The sequence below is a fragment of the Pelophylax lessonae genome, assembly GCF_965119305.1.
Source record: "Pelophylax lessonae genome assembly, chromosome: 6".
NCBI classification, from domain to species: Eukaryota; Metazoa; Chordata; class Amphibia; order Anura; family Ranidae; genus Pelophylax; species Pelophylax lessonae.
In genome coordinates, this window is record NC_138773.1 from 249,383,551 (window position 1) to 249,411,162 (window position 27,612).

Sequence of the window (27,612 nt, forward strand, 5' to 3'; positions counted from 1 at the left end):
ATCCCCAAAATACAATAAACAAAACCAACCAAAGATACCGGAGTGGTCAATGTCTCAATTCTCACACTTGGGTTCACAATTTAAATGTGTTGGAGGTGTCACCGGTAACAATGGCAATCCCTCATCAGGCTCAAGGCCTGGAAATATTGCTACATACTGTTGAATTTTCTTGTGTTTGCCCTTTTTTATCTTGTGTCCCTAAGGACTGTGGATATTCTCTATCCTAAATTGTTTTTGCATCTCTTGTCTGTGTTATTGCAATATAACTTTGTCTATCCTCTCAAAACGGGACATCTGTCTATGAACAATAGCCCTAAAGACAGCAGGAATAGGAAAACTTTCCTATAAAAGAACCGGATTTTGATTTCTTGGTTCAGCAAACAAATCTGTCTGTAATGCGGACACAGTATACTGGATTCTGTGTGAAGAAAGGATACCTGTTTGGGTACCTATTATAACAGATACCTATTTTTATCCATCCTAAACATGAGGTATTTTGGATATACACTCTAGACACATTAACACCTAAAGGGTTAAATCGTGATTATGAGTTGATTCTATTTCTGCCTTTACATGCACATGAGCTTTAATGTCACCCCAGTCTTAGTCTGTAGGGTTCAATATTAAGTTGGCCCACCCATTGTAGCTAGAACAGCTTCAACTCTTCTGGGAAGGCTGTCCACAAGGTTTAGGAGTATGTCTATGGGAATTTTTGACCATTCTTCCAAAAGCGAATTTGTGAGGTAAGGCACTGATTTTGGACGAAAATGCCTGGCTCGCAGTCTCCACTCTAATTCATCCCAAAGGTGTTCTATCGGGTTGGCAAACACGATAGAACCTGTGGGCCAACTCAATATTGAACCCTACGGACTTAGACTGGGGTGCCATTAAAGATAATGTGCATGTAAAAGCAGGCATCCCAATACTTTTAACATTATAGTGTATTTACTGTATGTGAGAGAGATGTCATACAGTCATATGCTGTATCTGCGTGTACTTATAGGTGTCCATTTATGAAACCAAGATAAGACATAATAGAGCATATCACATATCATCTACACAGTGTAGCGATTTATGTAGCTGTGATGAGGAGCGGAGATGCTGTTTTCGGCTTCCCAAAGTGGCACAGTGAGAAGTGGCTAATGAATGCAATGCAAACAGTCAATTTAATAAGTTGCAATGACATTACCTTACTCATTGTTTGTGCCCTATGAATAACAAAAATAAAAATTAATGAAAGGTTTATTTGGAGAGGGTTCTTGCATGAAAAGTTTTATTTTTATTTATATAAACCCATTTCTGTGACACTTGTAAAGGAGTGTTTTTGTATAGACAAATATTATTATTTACAGGTGTCACATGATTGTCTTGACAGAAATAAAAACACAATTATTCATGCATGGTTGCTTTCCAATAAGTATGTTTTCATTTTAACATTATTTTTAACTGTTATTTTCCTACCTTTTTAAAAAACAAATTATTGAGTATTTGAGCCTGTGATCTTGCAAGAATATGGGCACAAATCTCACTCCTCCTTCCACTGCACATCACAGCCATTAACCGCGTATTCCATTTACTTCTCTTCTGCGCCAAAGAAGAGATGTACAAATGTTAATAAACATGTTCTCATCTAAGAGCTTTTTATGCAGTGAATAGCCTCAACTTGTAAAGGTGCTGTAGATCACACCCTATTAAAGGGACAACATAGTAATTTAAAATCAGAAGTGGCACACAGTTACTCTCAAGAAGTGCTTGGGGTAATAATTAATAAGTCCAATGAATGTCTTGATAAGGCTCTTTGCAGTGAAATGCGTTGTCATGGCAAACACCTCAAAGTCCCCTCTGCCCGCAATGGTGACCATGTACCATTAACAAGCCCACAGCCAGTAACTCCAAAACCAGGACTACTCTTGCTGGCCTAAACCACATACAGTGTGGGCTCCTCCCTTCCATCTCTCTCCTAGGCCCAGGATTGTAGTATCCACGGAGACTGTCAGTGTTGTGTTTACATCATTCCCCCTTGGGACCTGCGCCAGTGACGTCATCTCTAGGCTGCAGTGTCTGACGTATCTCGACTCCGCCTGAGGCAGTTTCAAACAAACTTCTATATGCCATCTGGCATATTACTCTACTTGCAATGGTGTGTGGGGAGGTAAATATGGAATGTGCTGGGGTTGGCCAGAGCGGCGCCAGACAGGGGCGCAGGCCGAGGGGAAGCACAAAAACATTGGCAGTGTAGCAATGAATTACCGCTCCTCAGCTCAGCCTGCGCCCCCGGTGGCAGGCACTTGCGCCACCCCCCCTGCTCCAATTCAATGCTCCCTGTGCACTGAGGCAGGCGGCGACAGTCAGTGTAGGAGCTCCATGCAATACGCAGCTCCCCTCGTCACAGGGCTCCGCCTCTGCCTACATGACATCATCATCAGTCGACTCCTCCAGGCATGAATGTACTGCAGCAACGGAAGGCCTGGCTGGCCTCTCAGGTACCAGAAGCATTCTCTCCCTGTCATCCCCCCTCTCTACATCACGCCCTTCTCTCCCTGTCATCCCCCTCTCTCCCTGTCACCCCCCCCCCTCTCCCTGTCATCCCCCTCTCTCCCTGTCACCCCCCCTCTCTCCCTGTCACCCCCCCTCTCTCCCTGTCACCCCCTCTCTCCCTGTCATCCCCCCCTCTCTCCCTGTCACCCCCACTCTCTCCCTGTCACCCCCACTCTCTCCCTGTCACCCCCACTCTCTCCCTGTCACCCCCACTCTCTCCCCGTCATCCCCCTCTCTCCCCGTCATCCCCCTCTCTCCCCGTCATCCCCCTCTCTCCCTGTCACCCCCCTCTCTCCCTGTCACCCCCCTCTCTCCCTGTCATCCCCCTCTCTCCCTGTCACCCCCCCCTCTCTCCCTGTCACCCCCCCCCTCTCCCTGTCATCCCCCTCTCTCCCTGTCATCCCCCTCTCTCCCTGTCACCCCCCTCTCTCCCTGTCATCCCCCTCTCTCCCTGTCACCCTCTTCTGTCCCTGTCACCCCCTCTCTCCTTGTCATCCCCTTCTCTCCCTGTCACCCCCCTTCTCTCCCGGTCACCCCCCTCTCTTCCTATCACCCTCCCTCTCTGTCACCCTCCATGTCACCCTCCCTGTCACCCTTCCTGTCACCCTGTCACCCCCCTCTCTCCCTGTCACCCCTCTCTCTTCCTATCACCCTCCCTCTCACCCCCCTCTCTCCCTCTCACTCTCCCTGTCACCCCCCCTCTCTCTCTGTCACCCTCCCTCTCACCCCCCTCTCTCCCTGTCACCCTCCCTCTCACCCCCCTCTCTCCCTGTCACCCCCTCTCTTTCTGTCACCCTCCTCTCTCCCTGTCACCCTCCCTGTCACCCCCTCTCTGACTGTCACCCTCCCCGTCACCCCCCTCTCTCCCTGTCACCCCCTCTTTCCCTGTCACCCCCCTCTCTCTCCCTGTCACCCCCTCTCTGTCCCTGTCACCCCCGTCTCTCTCTCTCCCTGCCAACCCCTCTATTCCTGTCACCCCCCTCTCACCCCCCACTCCCTGTCCCCCCTCTCTCTCCCTGTCACCCCCTCTCTCTCCCTGTCAGCCCTTCTTTCTCTCTCTCTGTCACCCCCTTCTCTCTCTCCGACAAACCCCCCCCCCCTGTCTCTCTCTGTCAAACCCTCTCTCTCGGGGGGGGGGGGGGCGCCGATACAGCTCTTCGCCAAGGGCGCTGGAGACCCTAGGTACGCCTCTGATTATACAGTTAAAAAGTGGTCAATAAATTATTTATATATTTACAATTAGAGAAATTGGAGTTTTTTTAAACCGTAGCCCATTTTATGCTACAGTCTGAATGTTTCATGCATTGTGTATGTATGTTGCATGTATGTTACCGATTTTTGCATGTATGTGTATTTATGAATGTATGTGTATGTAGTGTGTATATATGTGCATGCAGTGTGTATGTACAGTATTTGTCTGAAGAGTGTTGTGTATGCATGTTGTATGGAGTTTGTATGTATTTAAGTATGTACATAGGTGGTACTGCAGTAGTATATCTAAGAGGGTGGTGGTGAAAAGAATCACATGGGGGTGCTGTTTGCTCGGCTGTATATAACTCTGACTCCTAAACTATTTATATTACACACACACACACACACCGATCCCTACACTATGTACATTACACACTTGACCCCTGCACTATGTATGTTACCCACACCAGACCCCTGTACTATGTATTGTCAGAATTAATAATTAATAATAATTAATAATATCTCGCTGTGCCTCCATTATGTTAGAATGTTGATACTGCTCTGACTATAACAGTATCTATTTATGTTTAATAATAAGCAAAGATCTGTGTGAAAGGAGAATCTCAACTTATTCCATAAATCTATATTTAGCGAATTCTTTTTATTGAATAATTTCTTTTTAAAAGCATATACCAATCTTAGTGAAAACAGTCTACAGTATGGAATATATAAAAAAGTTTTATTCACGAGACATGTAATCACGATAAATGAGCAAACTTAAGATGACACCAAAAAAAATATAACTTCACGAAAATACAAACTTCAAACAACAACTGCAATGTGATGTGTAGCTCAATAATGAAAGTGAAACTAAAACAAAGTTAAAGTGAAACGAAAGCAAGATTACATTTTCCCCAGATGTAGTAAAAACCATATTTAATGTATACTATACAATGAGACCACAATTGTCTGCGCAATGCAAAACCTGATAATCACCTCACTGCAGATGAAGTGAGAATAGGCTATGCAAAACGTGAAACTAATACGCCAATATGCGCTTAATCTGATATTAATAAAAATGTTATAAAAACAAAAATCATCTCTTTAGAGAAAAATCTACATATGGTTTATACGGCTGGGATTGTACTTTCGTTACCCTTGAATATGAAATGTAAAACATTTAAGGCAGTACATAAACAATATTGAATAATAATCAAATAATTAGCAAGGCATAATTACCATATTTAAAATGGCCACTAGCTTAGAATAGTAGTTACCAGGTTCCTTAAGATGGCTGCTTTTCCAAGATGGTGGCCAATTAGGGCGGAGCTTCGTTTGGCATCCCTCAAAGGTTCAAATACATGGCAGATTGAAAGGAAGTCTGTGTAGATGAGTCTGTGCATAGCTGTTAGTAGTGTGTGTGTTGTAAGTGTAATGTATATTGGGCAAGATGTGATGTGTCATGTGTCTCTCTCGTCTGGGCTTTTATATGGTATAGTACAAAGGACTATTAAAATTACCATAAGTTAAACCCAGAGGGAGTGAATATGAACATCATTGGTTGGAACATCTTATTCATTAACTGGTGATGTCATAGGGTGACACCTCTTGGTCAACCAGTATATTAAAATTAAATAAGATTTCTCCATTTAAAACTATTATAACACAACAAAATGTAACCATGCTTTCATCTACTAAATGTCCATTTAATCCACCAGGTATCTGAATAAAGAATTAATCTTGATAACACCATTCTAATATTTAATATATCTTATTTAGATATATATAGGATTTTACTTTTGAAACCTAAGACTTCAATTACCGTAGTCAGCAAAATGGCAGTATTGCATTGCTCTTTAGTTTCAGTTCGTAGCAATATTTATCTTCAAATAAACTTCGAACCTTTATATTGACCCAGAGCTTACAATTCAGACTTTCTAGATGAAACACCTGGCAAGGCCAGAAAAGTTTATGATGCTTTCTACGACTTACAATTTACAAATGTTTACTGAAACCTCTCAACATACAGAGATAAGTCATCAAATCAGTAAGGTTAGAAGTTAGCAAAATATGAAACATTGTAATGTATAACGCTTTCCTACATATTTATGTATGCTAGTTATATATACATTTCATATTTCAGTGTTAATATTATGTTACATATAAGATTATAACATATCTGTAAGTCCTATTTTTAAATGGGTTTAAACACAGAAAACTACTGACTTGTTTTATGATCCCACGCAAACAGGATTACCTTGGTATATTGTCTTAGACCTTATCTTAAAGTAAGTCAAACAGACTATTGTCAGCTGGACTTTATCTTAAAGTAAGTCAACAGACTATTTATTACTTTAGGTCCACACAGCCTGTTTGGGTAAACCTGTTGAATAGCCACTTTTTCGGCATAGGCACTTTTTGTTAAAGGAAATTTTAACCATTTAGTAACCTGACAAAAATGGATGTCATTGCTAATTCTATACAGATCAAAATATGACATTTCATTTCTATTTGTGAAATTAACTTCCCCAAATAACCCTGACAGTATGTTACCCAACCCTGACCCCTGAACACATACTTCTGACTTCTGCACTCTGTAAGTAGGCTCAAGTTTTAGGCCCCTCTAACTGTTAAGGCACTTTTAGTACACCAACCATTCACCATTTGCTACTGCCCCACCCCCTACTCCACCCTCATTCTCAAGAAATCAGATTTTTAACAGTTGTCAGGTATGCTTATATGTGATCTATAATTTTGACATTGTTGATGGAATTCTTGTGGTTAACAACACTGGGGCAGATACTTAGTTGCTGTACTTGCTAACACAAAGTTGGCCATCTTCGCCATCTCTTCTCTGTGCCACTCTGGGTCTTTGCTGAAAATCGCCTCTATTGCCTTTCATATCCACCCTTCAATTAAATGAGTGTACATTGCCATGTGGTCAAGGTGTAAAACCACAGTAGTGGATACTTTTGGCTCACAGTTTCAATCATCCTACTCTCCCTCTAGTGCAATGGTTCTTAACCTTGTTGGAGGTACTGAACCCCACCAGTTTCATATGCGCATTCACCGAACCCTTCTTAATTGGAAAAATAAAATATGTTTTTTTCAAATTCAAAACATAGGTATATATTTAGGTATATATTTATAAATAGGTGCACAAAATGAACAAAACCATTAAAGAACAAAACCATTAAGAAAAAAGAACACAACCATTAAAACATGATTTTCACACAAAAACATAATAATGAATATTTACTGCAAATCAGTGTGACTTCTGCTGTTGCTTCGTACGATGCTATGAGGATCGGTTTGTTGATGGGTACAAAGCCGAGAACAGGCAGACTAGCCTTTTCATCGAATCTGGCTCTCCTCACCTTGAATTCAGTGAGCGTTGTGTTCTTGTATTTTCCATCTCCATGCAGCTTAAGGAAGTGTTCTCTTAGTTTTGCCGTTGCTAGACTTGAATTGCTCAACTTGGCATTGCAAATCACGCAGTTAGGACGCTGACTCCCATCACGTTCCGTTATACATGTGAATCCATATTGTACATATTCGTCCGACCACTTTCTTTGTTTGCTCGACATAGTTAGTATGAAGGGATTAATATTAAGAAAGAAATCACACGACGTACCATCACGACAGTTACAATTCGACTACTGGGCTCGCCAAATTCCCTGCATCACCAAGTGATGTTGCGAGATCACCTGCAGCCAATGAGCGGGGCGTGTCATCACGAATCATATGAGTCGGGTGTGTGTCTTGACCTCCGTCGAACCCGCGTTAAGAACCACTGCTCTAGTGTCTACACTATTATAGGGAGGGTCAGATAGCCAAAGAAAACCAGGTATTTTTACTATTGACAGAAAATTCCTATTCTCTTGGTTTCATCCAGCCCCTTATTAAATGCCAAACCTTGACATTTATAGTATGTGCTACCAGTGATATACTGCTTACATATGGGGGAAAGCTAAAATAGACAGTTTTCAAATCATAATTAGTGTTGAGCGAACACGGACTGTATTATTCGTGTTCGTACCGAATAATTGGATTTTTTTTACCCGAACACGGACACGGACACTTTACTGTATGTTCGGGTAAAAATCCGTGTTCGGTCGTTTTATTTCCGGGTTTTGCATGCTTTGGCGCTCTTTTCATGGCGGGCTTTCAACAGCCAATCAACAATCGTTTAACTGGTGTGCCTTAAGCCATCCCAGCCATGCCTGCAAATGTCTTAGTAGCTGTGATTGGCCGTCTGAAGCATGTGACCAAGTCTTTATAAGTTCGAGGCAGCCGCCGCAGCAGCGTCATTCTGCTGCTTAGCTAAGGGACAGAGCACACATCAATGTGCTGGCTGCTGATTAGGGAAAGATAGGCAGGAAAAAACCATTTGTGTCCGGATAGAATTGAGGGACAGGTCGGAGTGTTTAGGCAGGGCGAGTTGTAGGCATTTTAGGGATAGAGTCTGCTGAATTATAGGGTCAGTGTCTTCTACAAACTACAATCGATATTGCTGTGTGGGGGGTGGGGTGAATCTGCACTCAATCCTGATCTACGATCTCTTCTCAATCCTGTTAGGGACAGAGTCTGCTGAATTTTAGGGAAACTGTGTTCTACAAACTACAATCGATATTGCTGTGTGGTGTGGGATTGGAGATAGGCAGGTGTCAGTGATCCACATCCATTTTTCTGTGTGTGAGCTGCAGTGAACACAATCTTTTTGGGCTGCAGTGAACACAATCTTTTTGGGCTGCAGTGAACACAATCTTTTTGGGCTGCAGTGAACACAATCTTTTTGGGCTGCAGTGAACACAATCTTTTTGGGGTGCAGTGAACAAAATCTTTTTGGGGTGCAGTGAACACAATCCTTTTTGGTGTGCAGTGAACACAATCTTTGTGGGGTGCAGTGAACAAAATCCTTTGTGGGGTGCAGTGAACACAATCTTTTTGGGGTGCAGTGAACAAAATCCTTTTTGGGGTGCAGTGAACAACATCCTTTTTGGGGTGCAGTGAACACAATCTTTTTGGGGTGCAGTGAACAAAATCCTTTGTGGGGTGCAGTGAACACAATCTTTTTGGGGTGCAGTGAACACAATCTTTTTGGGGTGGAGTGAACAACATCCTTTTTGGGGTGCAGTGAACAAAATCCTTTTTGGGGTGCAGTGAACAAAATCATTTTTGGGGTGCAGTGAACACAATCTTTTTGGGGTGCAGTGAACACAATCTTTGTGGGGTGCAGTGAACACAATCTTTTTGGGGTGGAGTGAACAACATCCTTTTTGGGGTGCAGTGAACAACATCCTTTTTGGGGTGCAGTGAACACAATCTTTTTGGGGTGCAGTGAACACAATCTTTGTGGGGTACAGTGAACAGAATCTTTGTGGGGTGCAGTGAACACAATCTTTGGGGGGTACAGTGAACACAATCTTTTTGGGGTGCAGTGAACACAATCTTTGTGGGGTGCAGTGAACACAATCTTTTTGGGGTGGAGTGAACAAAATCATTTTTGGGGTGCAGTGAACAACATCCTTTTTGGGGTGCAGTGATCAAAATCCTTTTTGGGGTGCAGTGAACACAATCTTTTTGGGGTGCAGTGAACAAAATCCTTTGTGGGGTGCAGTGAACAGAATCTTTGTGGGGTGCAGTGAACACAATCTTTGGGGGGGTACAGTGAACACAATCTTTTTGGGGTGCAGTGAACACAATCTTTGTGGGGTACAGTGAACAGAATCTTTGTGGGGTGCAGTGAACACAATCTTTGGGGGGTACAGTGAACACAATCTTTTTGGGGTGCAGTGAACACAATCTTTGGGGGGTACAGTGAACACAATCTTTTTGGGGTGCAGTGAACACAATCTTTGTGGGGTGCAGTGAACACAATCTTTGGGGGGGTACAGTGAACACAATCTTTTTGGGGTGCAGTGAACAACATCCTTTTAGGGTGCAGTGAACACAATCTTTGTGGGGTGCAGTGAACAACATCCTTTTAGGGTGCAGTGAACACAATCTTTGTGGGGTACAGTGAACAGAATCTTTGTGGGGTGCAGTGAACACAACCTTTGGGGGGTACAGTGAACACAATCTTTGTGAGGTGCAGTGAACACAATCTTTGTGGGGTGCAGTGAACACAATCATTGTGGGGTGCAGTGAACTCAATCTTTGTGGGGTACAGTGAACACAATCTCATACTTCTGAAGATTTGAGGGTGCTGCCTGTTCCATACTCCCCCTACTCCTCATCTAGCCTTTTAGGGGTACAAACAATAGTAATTGGGGCCTAGTGTGGTTGTGTACGTGTGATATACATACACTTTTTTTGGATCATATTTTCTATTCCGCTATTTAATCAAAAACCTTTGGGGATCAGTTAAATTGGGGGATAGTCTGTGTTGGTACGTGTGAGAGAGATCCACCTTTCCAAGTTGTTGGGGTTCATCTCATACTTCTGAAGGTTTGAGGGTGCTGCCTGTTCCATACTCCCCCTACTCCTAGCCTTTTAGGGGTACAAACAATAGTAATTGGGGCCTAGTGTGGTTGTGTACGTGTGATATACATACACTTTTTTTGGATCATATTTTCTATTCCGCTATTTAATCAAAAACCTTTGGGGATCAGTTAAATTGGGGGATAGTCTGTGTTGGTACGTGTGAGAGAGATCCACCTTTCCAAGTTGTTGGGGTTCATCTCATACTTCTGAAGGTTTGAGGGTGCTGCCTGTTCCATACCCCCCCTACTCCTCATCTAGCCTTTTAGGGGTACAAACAATAGTAATTGGGGCCTAGTGTGGTTGTGTACGTGTGATATACATACACTTTTTTTGGATCATATTTTCTATTCCGCTATTTAATCAAAAACCTTTGGGGATCAGTTAAATTGGGGGATAGTCTGTGTTGGTACGTGTGAGAGAGATCCACCTTTCCAAGTTGTTGGGGTTCATCTCATACTTCTGAAGGTTTGAGGGTGCTGCCTGTTCCATACTCCCCCTACTCCTCATCTAGCCTTTTAGGGGTACAAACAATAGTAATTGGGGCCCAGTGTGGTTGTGTACGTGTGATATACATACACTTTTTTTGGATCATATTTTCTATTCCGCTATTTAATCAAAAACCTTTGGGGATCAGTTAAATTGGGGGATAGTCTGTGTTGGTACGTGTGAGAGAGATCCACCTTTCCAAGTTGTTGGGGTTCATCTCATACTTCTGAAGGTTTGAGGGTGCTGCCTGTTCCATACTCCCCCTACTCCTCATCTAGCCTTTTAGGGGTACAAACAATAGTAATTGGGGCCCAGTGTGGTTGTGTACGTGTGATATACATACACTTTTTTTGGATCATATTTTCTATTCCGCTATTTAATCAAAAACCTTTGGGGATCAGTTAAATTGGGGGATAGTCTGTGTTGGTACGTGTGAGAGAGATCCACCTTTCCAAGTTGTTGGGGTTTATCTCATACTTCTGAAGGTTTGAGGGTGCTGCCTGTTCCATACCCCCCCTACTCCTCATCTAGCCTTTTAGGGGTACAAACAATAGTAATTGGGGCCTAGTGTGGTTGTGTACGTGTGATATACATACACTTTTTTTGGATCATATTTTCTATTCCGCTATTTAATCAAAAACCTTTGGGGATCAGTTAAATTGGGGGATAGTCTGTGTTGGTACGTGTGAGAGAGATCCACCTTTCCAAGTTGTTGGGGTTCATCTCATACTTCTGAAGGTTTGAGGGTGCTGCCTGTTCCATACCCCCCCTACTCCTCATCTAGCCTTTTAGGGGTACAAACAATAGTAATTGGGGCCTAGTGTGGTTGTGTACGTGTGATATACATACACTTTTTTTGGATCATATTTTCTATTCCGCTATTTAATCAAAAACCTTTGGGGATCAGTTAAATTGGGGGATAGTCTGTGTTGGTACGTGTGAGAGAGATCCACCTTTCCAAGTTGTTGGGGTTCATCTCATACTTCTGAAGGTTTGAGGGTGCTGCCTGTTCCATACCCCCCCTACTCCTCATCTAGCCTTTTAGGGGTACAAACAATAGTAATTGGGGCCTAGTGTGGTTGTGTACGTGTGATATACATACACTTTTTTTGGATCATATTTTCTATTCCGCTATTTAATCAAAAACCTTTGGGGATCAGTTAAATTGGGGGATAGTCTGTGTTGGTACGTGTGAGAGAGATCCACCTTTCCAAGTTGTTGGGGTTCATCTCATACTTCTGAAGGTTTGAGGGTGCTGCCTGTTCCATACCCCCCCTACTCCTCATCTAGCCTTTTAGGGGTACAAACAATAGTAATTGGGGCCTAGTGTGGTTGTGTACGTGTGATATACATACACTTTTTTTGGATCATATTTTCTATTCCGCTATTTAATCAAAAACCTTTGGGGATCAGTTAAATTGGGGGATAGTCTGTGTTGGTACGTGTGAGAGAGATCCACCTTTCCAAGTTGTTGGGGTTCATCTCATACATCTGAAGGTTTGAGGGTGCTGCCTGTTCCATACTCCCCCTACTCCTCATCTAGCCTTTTAGGGGTACAAACAATAGTAATTGGGGCCCAGTGTGGTTGTGTACGTGTGATATACATACACTTTTTTTGGATCATATTTTCTATTCTGCTATTTAATCAAAAACCTTTGGGGATCAGTTAAATTGGGGGATAGTCTGTGTTGGTACGTGTGAGAGAGATCCACCTTTCCAAGTTGTTGGGGTTCATCTCATACTTCTGAAGGTTTGAGGGTGCTGCCTGTTCCATACCCCCCCTACTCCTCATCTAGCCTTTTAGGGGTACAAACAATAGTAATTGGGGCCTAGTGTGGTTGTGTACGTGTGATATACATACACTTTTTTTGGATCATATTTTCTATTCCGCTATTTAATCAAAAACCTTTGGGGATCAGTTAAATTGGGGGATAGTCTGTGTTGGTACGTGTGAGAGAGATCCACCTTTCCAAGTTGTTGGGGTTCATCTCATACTTCTGAAGGTTTGAGGGTGCTGCCTGTTCCATACCCCCCCCTACTCCTCATCTAGCCTTTTAGGGGTACAAACAATAGTAATTGGGGCCTAGTGTGGTTGTGTACGTGTGATATACATACACTTTTTTTGGATCATATTTTCTATTCCGCTATTTAATCAAAAACCTTTGGGGATCAGTTAAATTGGGGGATAGTCTGTGTTGGTACGTGTGAGAGAGATCCACCTTTCCAAGTTTTTGGGGTTCATCTCATACTTCTGAAGATTTGAGGGTGCTGCATGTTCCATACTCCTCTTCCTCATCCTCCCTTTAGGGTAGGAAAAAATTTAATCGGGCCTAGTCTGTGTTTGTACGTGTGAGATACACAGTTTTTTATCCTATTCCGCTATTCAATACACACCCTTTTGGTGTAAAAAACATTAAATTGCGGCATAGTTTGCATATTTGACATTTGCATATATTGTGCCTTGTTGCGCTGTTTTGGGTACTCCACCAACATGGCCAGTGGCAATGACGCCATTCTCAGCTTAACTATCCCACTTCTATGCCTCCTTGAAAAAACAATTTGGGCGATGATGGAAGAGGATGTGGCACAGGATGAGGAGGAGGAGGAGGAGGATGAAGAGGTAACATTTCAAAGGCTTTCAGGGCAGTCATTCGCAAGGGGCTCCGAGGGTGGGTTCCTGCACACACAAACGCCAGGGACACAATTGTCCAGCAGGGGCACAGTTCTGGAGGATGAGGAGGATGAGGAGGAGGAGGAGCTGGAGGAGGAGATGGAACCATGTTCACAGCAGGGTGGCACCCAGGCCAGCTCATGGCCATCACTGGTGCGTGGCTGGGGGGATACAGAGGACACGGACGATACACCTCCCACAGAGGACAGCCTTTCGTCGCCTCTGGGCAGCCTGGCACACATGAGCGATTACATGCTGCAGTGTCTCCACAACGACCGCCGAGTTGCCCACATTCTAACTTGTGCTGATTACTGGGTGGCCACGCTGCTGGATCCCCGTTACAAGGACAACGTACCGTCCTTAATTCACTCACTGGAGCGCGATCGCAAGATGCGCGAGTACAAGCGCACGCTGGTAGACGCCATGCTGCTGGCATTCCCATCTGACAGCGGGGCCACAGTGGAAGCACAAGGCAGAGGAGGAGGAGGAGGAGGTCGCCAACGCAACCAGGGCACCGCCAGCACCTCAGAAGGCAGGGTTAGCATGGCCGAAATGTGGAAAAGCTTTGTCAGCACGCCACAACAAACAGCAGCACCAGCAGCTCAGATGGAACGTCTTAGCAGGAGGCAGCATTTTACCAACATGGTGGAGCAGTATGTGTGCACACGCCTACATGTAGTGAATGACGGGTCTGCCCCCTTCAACTTCTGGGTCTCCAAATTGGGCACATGGCCTGAGCTTGCCCTTTACGCCTTGGAGGTGCTGGCGTGCCCTGCAGCCAGTGTATTATCTGAACGGGTATTTAGCACGGCTGGGGGCGTTATAACAGACAAGCGCAGCCGCCTGTCCAGAGACAATGTGGACAAGCTCACGTTCATTAAAATGAACCAGGCATGGATCCCACGGGACTTTTCCGTACCTTATGCAGAATAGCAATGGATACCGACCTTACCCACCCATTGTTCCATTTTTGCTCTTTCTCACTCTTTTGGGGTGTACCCTCATTTAAAATTTTTGAAAAGAAGCAGTGTTGGCTACCTCGTCCTCCTCCTCAGGGCCAGATTAATGTAGGGGCTATTGGAGCTGCAGCTCCAGGCCCCTACCTTTTATATAGGCCCCGGGTTGGCCATATTCACTGTTACCGCTCTTCTGTCACTTGTAAACACAGAAGTCTGGCTTCTATGCTCGCTTCCCCAGGCAGCACCCTCAGAACCTCCCCACACAGCGTGAAGGCCGGACAAGGAGGGACAGTTGGCGATGCATGGATGTGTTTATGGGCTTCAGAGACAGCATCCCATGTTGAATTAGGCATGCATGGCTGCACCCTTCCTCCTCTGGGTGCATGGCAAGGCACGGCCCTTAAGGCCCTTCAAAATCCTCAGCACCAAGCCCATGATGCTGTTAATCCGGCCCTGGTCCTCCTCCACCGCCGCTTCCACCTACACCGCCCATAGGTGTGCGCAGCCTATTGCATTAAGGTGTGCACCCCAAAGTTGAAATACACATGCATGTGTTTGCCAGCAGGGAGAGTAATGTATCGGGGCCATGTACCTGTAGGCAAGGAGAAATAGAGCAGAGCAGGTCCCAGGGAGATCTTTCCCATCTCCTCACTGGCAATGCTATGTGCCCTAGGTGATTAGGGTGTGCCCAGGCACACCCAGCACACCCTGTGCGCACGCCTATGTCACCGCCACATCCACCACCACCTCAACCTCCCTCCTACTCCATATGGGCCTCGTCCTTCAGAGATGAAGAAGAACATTGTTTTATTTTTCTGTTTTTTTTTGTTGTTTTAAGTTATTTCCCTATCCACATTTGTTTGCAGAGCACTTGCCATGCTCTTAATTACGTTTTGCTGCCATTTGCAGCACTCTAGCCCTTTCCTTTGGTGTTTTAGAGCCATTTTAGTGCCTTAAAGTTCGGGTCCCCATTGACTTCAATGGGGTTCGGTGTCCGGGAAAAGTTCGGTAAAAGTCCGGGACACGGACCCGGACTTTTTTTTAAAGTTCGGCCGAACCCGTCGAACACGGACATCTAGGTGTCCGCTCAACCCTAATCATAATGTATTGTATTGTTCAATGCTATAGGATTTGATTTTTCACACTACTGTAGATCATGTGAAAATATTTTAGTTATTTAAATGGAAGTTGAAATCTTAATAATCTTATTTTCATGATTTAATTTACTGCAGGTAGTCCTGTGTTTTTCACCTGTGGGTTTTACTTTGAGAAACAGAGCAAGAAAGTTTCCAGCCCTGGTGAACTGTACAGCGATAGACTGGTTCCATTCCTGGCCTCCTGTTGCTCTGCAATCAGTCAGTAGTAGCTTCACCAACAAACTGGAAGGAGTTGATGTAAGTATGATATTACTGCACAAAATATAAATATTTAAGGAATAAGGCTGGCCAGGGATTTGTAATAATGTTACCCTGTCCCCCATTTATGCTACTAGGCCTGGACTGTATGACAAGTCTGTGGGCTGACATCAACTCACAACTCACATGATCTGTTTTTATATTCTGATTCCTCCTTTTTTCAAGTAGAAAAGTAGTGCTGTACTGTATTATAATATAATATATACTCTAAAATAATCTAATCTAATCTGATCTAATATAATATAATATAATGCAGTTGAGAGTAAATAGCACACTGACCAGGTTTCTAGAAGTTTATTGCCACTGGATTTTCTGATACAGTCCTAAACTGCTGACATCCTTATGTTTTAATACTTTAACTATTTGCTTCCCAATTCTATTCTGAGCTTTTTTTTTGCCAGAAAATTACTTAGAACCCCTAAACATTATATATAAGTAGTGACCCTGGAGAATAAAATGATGGGTGTTGCAATTTTGTATGTTATTAGATATTTATGCAGCGGTTTTCGAAAAAAATATGCTTTATTGAATGTTAACACACAAAAAGCCAATACAATACCCAATTGTTTGGTAAGATATAAAAGATGTTAAGCCGAGTAAATAGATACCTAACATGTCTTGCTTCAAAATTGCCTACGCCCATGGAATGGGGACAAATTACAGTACTTAAAAATCTCCATAGGTGACACTTTAAAAGCTTTTATATGTTACCGGTTTACAAACTCTGATACTTGAATTATTGCTCTCACTCGTTCAAGATAATACCTTACATGTGTTTTGTGAGGTGGGGGGGGGGTCTTTACTTTTTTTTATTTTATTATTTATTTTATAATTAAAAATGTTTACCTTTGTCTTTTTACATTTTTTTATCAACTTTATTGCTGTCACAAGTGATGCACAGCATCCCTTGTAATAGCATGGGCCATAACAGTTCCTCTTTACTGAGAGATCTGGGGTCTATTAGACCCCAGATCTCTCCTTGCATCTGATTAAACCAAGATCAGTTTGATCAGATGCTTTCACAGGCTGGTAACGGCCTGTTTACCTTAGACTGAAGCCAACAAAATACTCATTGCTTTTGGTTTATTAGACCATAGAAATGATCAGGGAAGTTCCAGTCCTTGGTCAGTTCTATGGCACTGGCTTCAGTCCCAGGCTCCCTGGTGGGACTAGAGAGTCAGGAAGGCTGTGAAAGGTGGAGGTACTCTCTTCCGCCGCATGTAAAAGTGATCCAGTGGCTATTTAGCCGTTCAGATCACTTGAACTTTATTCAACATTGGCAGCTAAAATTATTGATACCGGGATCATGACTGCAGCTGCAGCCATGGCCCCGGTTTAACTACTTTAGTTCGAAGAAGTATGGGTATGTCTATTTCAGGAAAGTGGTTATTAGTTAGAACTGTTCATGACCTGTTAGTTGTGTAGACTTCATAGACTTTGTAATCAAAAGCCATCAGTTTTTCACAGAATTATGGGGATTTCAGTGTGAATGGGGTGCACTTAACTACTAGCTCTCTCACAATTTAGTTCCCAGAGGATTTTTTTAGAAGGGCCTTTTGAAGGTCAGAATTATCACAATATGAAAGGAAAATCATTTTATTACTTTTCTGATTTCTCATGGTTTCTGTCTATATACTAGCTTTTTGAGTTAGCAGTAAAGCCAATTAAAAGAGAAATTGCAAATTATCAATACTTAATTATGTTTTATGGACAATTAATAGTAACAACTAGTAGCAACTCCTATTATATTACTATAATGCAGAATTGGTCCTTTCTAATTTTATTGCACTATTATTAACATAAGATGGCAATGTATGTGCCATAAACATGTCTATTTGTATCACTATAATATGTAATCTACTTTTTACACCACAAATCTTATATTTCTCAAGGATGTTGTTATAGCTGTGTATGTCTCATAAATGATTCACAATTCAGTTTGTGAATGCTGCTTCGGAATAACGTGTTTATCTTAAATCCTAACTGTTCAACACAATTTCCAGCTGAAGAACATCTGATTAAATGAGTTCAGAATTGTCCATGGCGTTAAACATACAACGACTAAGTTAATCCTCTTTTTTTAAATATATTTGTATGGCATTAATATTTTATTTTTTTCATTGACTGCCAAATTTAAGACATTTTTTTTTTACAAATTACTTTTGAATAATGGCATCAATTATGTCCTACTTTAGGAATAACTTCTGCCACAGCTGAATGTGTTGTTTGTGTTCAGTTCATTCAGGCTTTTATATGGTTATTTAGGAGTCAAATAAGAACAGAAGCCTCCTGGGTATTTTTTCCAAGTTGCTGGCTGCCTGGGGTTTAACATACACCATGCTGGTATAATATATACTTTGATTCCTATTTTTTGTGAACCCCCTCCTGTAAAATATATTTACAATAATTGCAAACATTTCTTGCACATAAAGTGCACTTATTTCTTGATGGAAGTTTTTGCTTTTTCTCTGCCCGGCATTTCTTTCTAGAGTTTTGTTCTAAAACTTTTACATATTTCAGTCTGTACATAGTTTATTGTCAAAGAACCTTTGTGATCTAAGAGCAAAACAGACTGGTAGGTAATAGCTGTCACACAGAACAATGATGTATGGTAACTTATGCAAACCCCTTTAAGATTTCGATAGTTATTGTATTGTCATTGTTAACAAAAAGGACAGTTTTAGTCCTACATAATAACCATTGATAAGAAGATATAGACATGATGCAGGAAGTTTATTAAAACAGGCAGTGTTACAGATAAGCAAAGGCAACTTTCTTCACGCATAAACACAATATAAAACACACATGAACATTTAAAGCTGAACTCTGGGCATAGCTCTTCTCCCAACTAAAAAAAACCCCAAAACAACAAAACCTAATCTATAAGCCCAAAATACTCACTTAAAGCCAGATATGGGCTTTAAAGCCTCTTATGATGAGTAAATAAAAGACCTTCTTACTTCCAAAGCTAACGCATACAAAGAGGTGCGATTACAGTGACCTGGATCAGGCTAATTTACAGGTAGTGGATACCTATAGTTAACATCCAATACTCTAGCTTAACTACCATATTCTCTTTGATGTTATTTATACATTTTTTTTACCATTTTAATTGAAATTAAAACTCAAAGAAAGTTCTTTTGTTTGCCTTCTAAAGGATAGCACAGAACACCAAGACTTATGGTTAGCATCCCGATAGAAGGAAAGTCAATAGCATGAGAGACCCCTAGCTGTGTTAATACCATCTGTCTAGAACTAGGTGGAAACTACAAGAAATTGACAAAAAAATCCACATCCTAATGGTACCAGCGCATAGTAAGATGGCAAATGGAGTGTTACTACTGGGTATTAAAATGATTATACTACTATCAAATAACTTGCACAAAGGAAAAGTATAAGAATGAAAAATGAGGGTCGCTGCTGCTCTTAAATGGTCTATGTACTCATACATCATATAGTATATTATTTATAGTACACTATACATATCATAATGATTATAATTACTAGCAGGGCCTTTTCTCAGTGAATAGGTATGAGAAATCAACCACATCCCCCCATCTAAACGGACTTAAATATTGGGTGAGGCCAAATTGCAACTAACAGTGGGAGGGTCATAAAGGGGCATTGTTACGTACAAAGTGCTATGCTATGTGCAGAGTGCAGGATTCAGGGGTCAGGACTGCGCTGCATACAGAGTACAGAGTTCAGGGGTGTGCTATATACAGAGTACAGAGTTCAGGGGTGCGCTAGGCACAGATTGCAGAGTTTAAGAGTAAACTATGCACAGAGTGCGGGGTTCAGGAGTGCAATACACACAGGTTGCAGAGTTTAGAATGTTAGGCACAGAGTGTAGGGTTCGGATGTCTGCTACACACAGAGTACAGAGTTCAGGAGTGCGCTGTGTACAGAGTTCAGGGTTCAGGGGTGCACTACACACAGAGTGCAAAGTTCAGGGGTGTGCTATGTACTGAGTGCAGAATTCAGCTCTCTTCCACAGGTCCTTGCATCTGCGTTCCCCATTCACATCTCATTTTCACCCCTCCTCAGCTCTGACCTCTGCACACACAACCCTTGCTCCACTGCCCTCATCTTCTCTTACGCCTTAAAAGCGCCACCATCTTCCATGTTTCTTACCTTTACAAAAAGTCCCTGGCCCGGCTTGGCTCTAGTACCTCTCAACACGCTGTAGGCAGCTCCACCTCTCACACTTGCAGCAAGATCATCCAGTGGATGCATTGGCTTCTAGGCCACAGGGAACAATTAGGAATCACAGTGGGCCTAGCCTACCACTTGATGCCCTCTCCCACCCATAACTACACTGTGCCACCTGGGGGACCTGCATCTCCCTTGTCTCAACCCTGTGTGCAGGGCAAGGAGAGATCTGTGGGAGCCACTGGAGAGGTGAGCTGTCACTTGTAAACACAGAAGTAATAGTGGTGAGTAGAGTGGGGAGCAGAGGGAGAAAGCCAGAGGAAGAAAGCCAGAGGTGGCAGAATTGTACCGCATGGACGGCCAAGTTTGGCCTGTTAGCTATTCCTGTTATTTTTGTCCACCCTTTCTAAGCTGATTTATCTCTCTATTGATGCTGAGTATATCTAAGAAACAAAATTTCTTATTATTACATTATTAGAGTATCTGGTATTTTTGAAAATTGGCTGTGATCAATTAGTGGTAGAACCTTCTTTTCTATAGAATAGGTAACAGACCTTTTACCATAGCATGCCACAACTGGGAATGTCCATTGTTAAAAGCATTGATGCCACTAAGGAGTATGAGCAATACTCTCACCACCCACCATCCTCAGTGAGAGATCTGCCTGGCAGCCTCTTTGTACATTTTATATTATTTGAGCAGTCATAAGCTCTTCTAATGCTTCACCTACATACCACTGACCTGGAAGAAAATAATAAACTTTTGTTTCATCTTTTAAACAGTATGCTTTTAGTGTGTACCAGAGAAACCAAGTTGAGCAGAACCCATTAATGTCACAGTGATCAGTTACCAATGGAAATAAATAATTCATGACAAAAGGAATTAGTCTAATTAGCCGGCTGTTTGAGTCCTTTGATAAAGCCCGGCTCTAATTCCGTGAAGGGCAGGAAGTGTTGTCATCATTCAGCCCTGAGAAGATTAGCATCTATTATGAATGAGGTTAGACACCCCAGTGAAGCCATGTGTGTCTTGGAGACAAACTTAATATGTTCCAGAGCAGGACACCGTTTGTCTCTCCAACAGATCACGGTTCCTACAGGGCTATTGTATGTAATAACAAACAGGGATCATCGCCTCGATCATTCTCTCTCTGTCCATCATCCTGACAACTGTGAAAATACATTTGCTATGCAAAGCAGGGGATCAGCCTTGAATGACTACAACACAGTGTAGCCAATGGACAAGAAATTCTTCATGTTTAAATGGCATCAGTGAATGCGGTCAAAGAAAATATTTAGGGAAAAGATAGGGAAGGTATTTTAAATGACATTCCTGAGCTGCCAAACCTAAAACATAAGAGGGAATACATATGAAATTGTGAATCTTCATATTTTAAACACAGAAAATGAAAATGATCATGCTTCCTGTGTGGCCATAGTGTTTAATCATATTTAACAGCAAAATTGAACAATGAACAAATAAAGTAAGATTTAAAAAAAAAGTTGTACAGTAAACAATCAATCACTTTGTTGTTAATAAAATAAAAAAAGGTCAAAACTGTAGCAGTCACTCTTTTATCAGTTTTATTGGAAATCACAGCAGGCAGCACTTGTAGCTGCTTATACAACTGCCTTGTGCAAAAGTGGCATTGAGATTCCTCCAACCCCCTCTGACTGGGAAGGCAGCACCTCTCCTAGTTTTTTATTATATATTCACCACGCACACTGGCACATTTAAAAACAGCAGATTGAGACTAGGTAAAGTAGATGTAATCCAATTCACTAACATCTCATATAGTGTAGGTTTTTACACATAGATGTACTGTAATTTCAAATGTAATTTGTAGTCATTTTAGTTCTACAGCTTTAATTAAAATAATAGCTTGTGATACTGCCTTAAAGTTCCTACCTGTAATGGGTTGACAACACTGTGCCTGCCTACTAATTCTGCTCCTGTGTTGTCACGGCAAAATCGCTACACATTGCGTTGTTGTCACAGAAATCCTACTACTAGAGTCACTACTAGAGAAAGTGCGTGTAGACAGGAAGTGGTTAAAAGCGGCTGAAGAAGATCAACAGCATTGAGGAAAAAAAAAAAAAAGATGAACACAGAATTTTATTTTTCAAAATTTCACTTGCTTATGGTTCCCATTGCTTTAGCAAACTAAATGTACTCCAGCTAGGCATTACATTTACTTTAAAGCTGAACTCCATTGATCAGACAAAGTGGACAGGCAGTGAGAGCAAGCTGCACTCATCACAGCACCGTCTACCAGAGGGCACCAGATTGCACATAGGAGTGTGTATCTCGCTCCAGCAGGCCATAAAGCCGCGGTCTCAACTATCGGCCAGTCCGACACTAGTCCACACATCCGCAGGTGGGCAACATGGGAGGACCCGACCACTGCTATGGTGTAACCCAGGCTCCAGGATGTGATTTCCAGTCGCCATGGCGACCTGGTGCCTGGGTTTTGTTGAGGCCTGGGATAAGGTGTATTATTGCCCCAATCCAGACTCCAGTAGGCTTCCTCCATCTAAGCAACCAGTCCAGCCCTGCCACCTAAGGCACTCTAAACGGCAGTCGCATGTTCGCCTCCTTGACGTACAATAAAGAAATAAGAGCCCTGCATTGTACATGATGACGCCCAGGGACTGCTCACAAGCCCAGAGCTCTGGAAATAACAGAACCTCCTTGGGACCTGCTGAACTGAGGGATACTTCTAAATGAGCACCTAACCCTTGCAGTGTTGGAAGGCCAAATGCAAGATTTTATAACTTTAATTCTGTAAAAGACTTTATGTTTTACATCTATTTAGCCATTTCTGAATAATCATTAAAAATAAGAGGCTTTAAAAATACATTTTCAAAAAAAGAGGCTTTGATGCCTATATTTAAAGTGCCATTAAACCCAAACCCTAACAATTAACTTCTCTTTTCTGTTCCCTTTTGGTAATAGAATATAACATTGAATATGTTTTGTAATGTGTTTAATAAGTGCAAAATATTACCTGCTGATCCTGCCAGAAATCTTAATAGCTAGTATCTTGTTGTGCTCTTTGCCTTAGCTGTATTGTTATCAGTTACAGTTTTTCCAGCTTTCTCTGTGGACTGCAAAATTCCTTCTCCCTATGATATAAGAAGTTGGGGGCTATGTTCTGTAGTCCTGTCCTAGGGTGACAATGCTGCTCCTCCAGAGTTAAAGATAGCATTGTCATACTAGGACAGAAAGAATGTTACTGGCAGGATCACCAGATAACAATAAAAGAAAACAAGTGACCACTACATCTGGAAACTGTTAAGCTGCCACATGTAACATTTTTATTATTGGGTTTGGATACACTGCTCTATTCCTGGGTGTGCCAATAATTATTCAGAATTGCAGCACCTATAGTAAACTCGATATTACCCTAAAACACGAATCTGTATAGTTTGTATAGAGACAAATTAAGTGGAAAATGCTGTGCTTTTCCCCTGAGGTTGTCGGGAGATGCACTATGCAAGAAAACCAGTGACATTCTGGGTAGTATAATGTCTAGCTGCAATTCCTCTACAGATAGCTCTGGGAGCTTATGTACTATATGTAAATATGGCTGCCAACTATTTCAAATATACATGGGAGGTATGAGAAGAACACAGTAAAGTGAACATTCATGAAAATATAACAAAAGATGATTAAATATAACTGATAAAATGGGGAATCGACAGAAAAAAAATGTTACAGGCAGAAAATGTGAAAAGCAAGCTTAATCCTTTATTGCTAACTTCATTTGCTCCATTACAATGTAAACTTCCCTGAGGACTGAATATAAATGTTAGAATTCAGGTGGACCTTTTTTCATTTTTCTTGTTAATTTCTATTATGAAATGCATACTGTCAGGAAGTATATCATTATTTTATTGTCACCTGCTAATGCAGTAACATAGAATGTGTAACCTTTCCGTTATTCTTCTAGCCTCAAGTAAAAAATTCCATTAGCCAGTTCATAACATTTGCACATACAAGTGTAAATGAAGTCAGCGTCAAGTATCAGCAGAATGAAAAGCATTACAACTACACCACTCCAAAGAGCTTCCTGGAACTTATTAAACTGTACTGGAATCTTCTGGGAAAGAAAAGAGGAGAACTGCTGCAGAAGATAGAGAGACTGGAGAATGGATTACAGAAATTACAAACAACAGCTTTTCAGGTAATGCCAGCATGACTGATGTGATCATATAATGATGTTTTTAATTGTTTTCATATATATATATATATATATATATATATACAGTATCTAAAAAAAGTGAGTACACCCCTCACATTTTTGTAAATATTTTAATATATCTTTTCATGTGACAACACTGAAGAAATTACACTTTGCTACAATGTAAATGTACAGCTTGTATAACAGTGTAAATTTGCTGTCCCCTCAAATAACTCAACGCACAGCCATTATTGTCTAAACCACTGGAAACAAAAGAGAGTACACCCTAACTGAAAATGTCCAAATTGGGCCCAATTAGCCATTTTCTCTGCCCGGTGGCATGTGACTCGTTAGTTGTTACAAGGTCTCAAGTGAGAATGGGGAGCAGGTATGTTAAATTTGGTGTTATCATTCTCACTCTCTCATACTGATCACTGGAAGTTCAACATGGCAGGATCTGAGAAAAAGAATTGTTGCTCTACATACAGATGGCCTAGGCTATAAGAAAATTGCCAAGACCCTGAAACTGAACTGGGCAGTAAAAGGTTCTTAACCAATCAGCAGGACGGGTTTCTCCTCCTTTGTTCAAGGAGGAACAGGATGAGCACTGCCAGATCCCACCAAAATGACCTCCAGCAGGCCACTGGTGTGAATGTCTCTGACCAAACAATCAGAAACAGAATTCATGAGGGTGATCTGAGGGCTCGACATCCTCTAGTGGGACCTGTGCTCACTGCCTGGCACCATGGAGCTCGATTGGCATTTGCCATTAACCACCAGAATTGGCAGGTTCGCCATTGGCGCCCTGTGCTTTTCACAGATGAGTGCAAGTTCACCCTGAGCACATGTGACAAACGTGAAAGGGGCTAGAGAAGCCGTGGAGAATGTTATGCTGCCGTAACATCATTCAGCATGACTGGTTTGGTGGTGGGTCAGTGATGGTCTGGGGAGACATATCCATGAAGGGACGCACAAACCTCTACAGGCTGGACAATGGCACCATAAACTGCCATTAGGTATCAGGATGAATTCCTTGCACCTATTGTCAAACGCTGGTGCAGTGGGTCCTGGGTTCCTCCTGGTGCACGACAATGCAAAGCCTCATGTGACGAGAGTATGCAGCCAGTTCCTGGAGGATGAAGGAATTGATACCATTGAATGCCCCCCCCACGCACTCCTGACCTAAATCCAATAGAATGCCTCTAGGATATTATGTCCATCCGATGCCGCCAGGTTGCACCTCAGTCTGTTCAGGAGCTCAGTGATGCCCCGGTCCAGATCTTGGAGGAAATACCCCAGGACACTATCCGTCGTCTCATTAGGAGCATGTCCCGACGTTGTTAGGCATGCATACAAGCATGTGGGGGCCATACAAACTACTGAGTACCATTTTGAGTTGCAATGACACTTCAGCAAAATGGACTAGCCTGCTGCATAATTTTTTCACTTTGATTTTCAGGGTGTCTTTGAATTCAGCCCCCTGTTGGTTGATAATTTTCATTTCCATCAAACGATGTGGCATCCTTTCATTCCTAAAACATTGCCCAGTCCATATCAGTATAGATATCCAGCATGAGATTTTCCCCATGGAGATCTGATGTGTTTTCAAAGTGTTCTTTTTTTTGAGCAGTGTATATACAAACCTGACTCCAAAAAAGTTGGGACACTACAAATTGTGAATAAAAACAGAATGCAATGATGTGGAAGTTTTGAATTTAAAAATGTTATTCCGAATACAACATAGATGACATATCAAATGTTTAAACTGAGAAAATGTATCATTTTAAGGGAAAAATACGTTGATTTTAACCACTTACCGCAAGGTGACGTAGCTCTACGTTGGTAAACTTTGCGGTAGTATACCGGGATGATGCCTCTAGCTAGAGACACCATCCCGGTACCGTGGTTTAGAGCCGATGGTCGGCTTTCCGTCAGTAACGACCGATGCGGCTCGGGAGCCGCTCGATCGTTACCCGGGTGAGCGGGAGGGGACGTACCCCCCCCCTCCCGCCGCCTTCCGTGACTTTGCTTGGGGCTCCGAGCACCCAGTCGGCACGTCCGCCAGCTGGATGGAGTCCCAATCAATGCCGGAAACAGCTTCGATCGGGTCTCCGATGACGTAACCCGGAGGAGGCGTCCATGTCGTCACTTCCGGGTTACTGTGCTGCAAAAGGCGGCAAATTTAAAAAACGGCTGTATGCAAAAACGCAGTTTTCAGCGTTTTGCATACATGGAAGTGTAGTGGAGGGGTCTAGGGTCTTTTAGACCCTCTATCCCTCCATAAGGAGTACCTGTCACTGCATATTGGTGTCACAAGGGATGTTTACATTGCTTGTGACAGCAATAAAAGTGATCAGATTTTTCTTTTTTTTAAAAACCTGTAATAAAGTTAAAAAAATATATAAAATAGGAAAAAAAAAATAATTTTAGCCGCCCCCGTCACTGTTAGCTAGCGCACAAAAAAAAACGTATACGGAAGTCAAGCCGCAAATGAAATCGCTGTTCAAACCACACATGTGGGGTATCGCCGCGATCGCCAGAGCGTGGGCAATAATTAAAAAAAAAGAGCTACACTCTAACTCTAAACTGGTAACCGTTAAAAAAATTTAAAGCATCGCCTATTGAGATCTCTATTTACCGTAGTTTGTCACCATCCCACGGGGGGGCGCAATTTTAAACCGTAACATGTTGGGTATCTATTTACTCGGCGTGACATCATCTTTCACAATATACAAAAAAATGGGCTAACTTTACTGTTTAGAATTTTTAAATGCAGTGAAATGTGATTTTTCAAAATGTTTCCAAAAAAATGGCGTTTTAAAGACGGCTGCGCAAATACCGCGTGACAAAAAATATTGCAATGACCGACATTTTATTCTCCAGAGTCTTTGCTAAAAAAATATATATAATTTTTGGGGGTTCTAAGTAGTTTTCTAGGAAAAAATACTGGTTTTAACTTGTAAACCAAAAGTGTCCGAAATAGGGCTGGGGCTTAAGTGGTTAAATTTCATGGCATCAACACACCTCCAAAAAGTTGGGACAAGGTCATGTTTACCACTGTGTGGCATCCCCTCTTCTTTTTATAAAAGTCTGCAAACTTCTGGGGACTGAGGAAACAAGTTTCTCAAGTTTAGGAATAGGAATGTTGTCCCATTCTTGTCTAATACAGGCTTCTAGTTGCTCAACTGTCTTAGGTCTTCTTTGTTGCATCTTCCTTTTTATGATGCGCCAAATGTTTTGTATGGGTGAAAGATCTGGACTGCAGGCTGGCCATTTCAGTACCCGGATACTTCTTCTACGCAGCCATGATGTTGTAATTCATGCAGTATGTGGTCTGGCATTGTCATTTTGGAAAATGCAAGGTCTTCCCTGAAAGAGACGACGTCTGGATGGGAGCATATGTTGTTCTAGAACTTGGATATACCTTTCAGCATTGATGGTGCCTTTCCAAATGTGTAAGCTGCCCATGCCACATGCACTCATGCAACTCCATACCATCAGATATGCAGGCTTCTGAACTGAGCGCTGATA

At 42.3% G+C, this 27,612-nt stretch overlaps 1 protein-coding gene across 1 annotated transcript in view; it reads left to right on the plus strand.

The window, feature by feature from the left end:
* LOC309558730 (dynein axonemal heavy chain 11-like) overlaps window positions 1-27,612 on the plus strand; it is a gene marked incomplete at both ends in the record, with an annotated part of 1,130,439 nt that overhangs the window by 718,860 nt on the left and 383,967 nt on the right. The window contains 2 exons of the mRNA XM_082261779.1: window positions 15,564-15,725; window positions 23,851-24,084. Coding sequence (XP_082117905.1) covers window positions 15,564-15,725; window positions 23,851-24,084 — 396 coding nt within the window. The remainder of the gene's footprint in view (window positions 1-15,563; window positions 15,726-23,850; window positions 24,085-27,612) is intronic.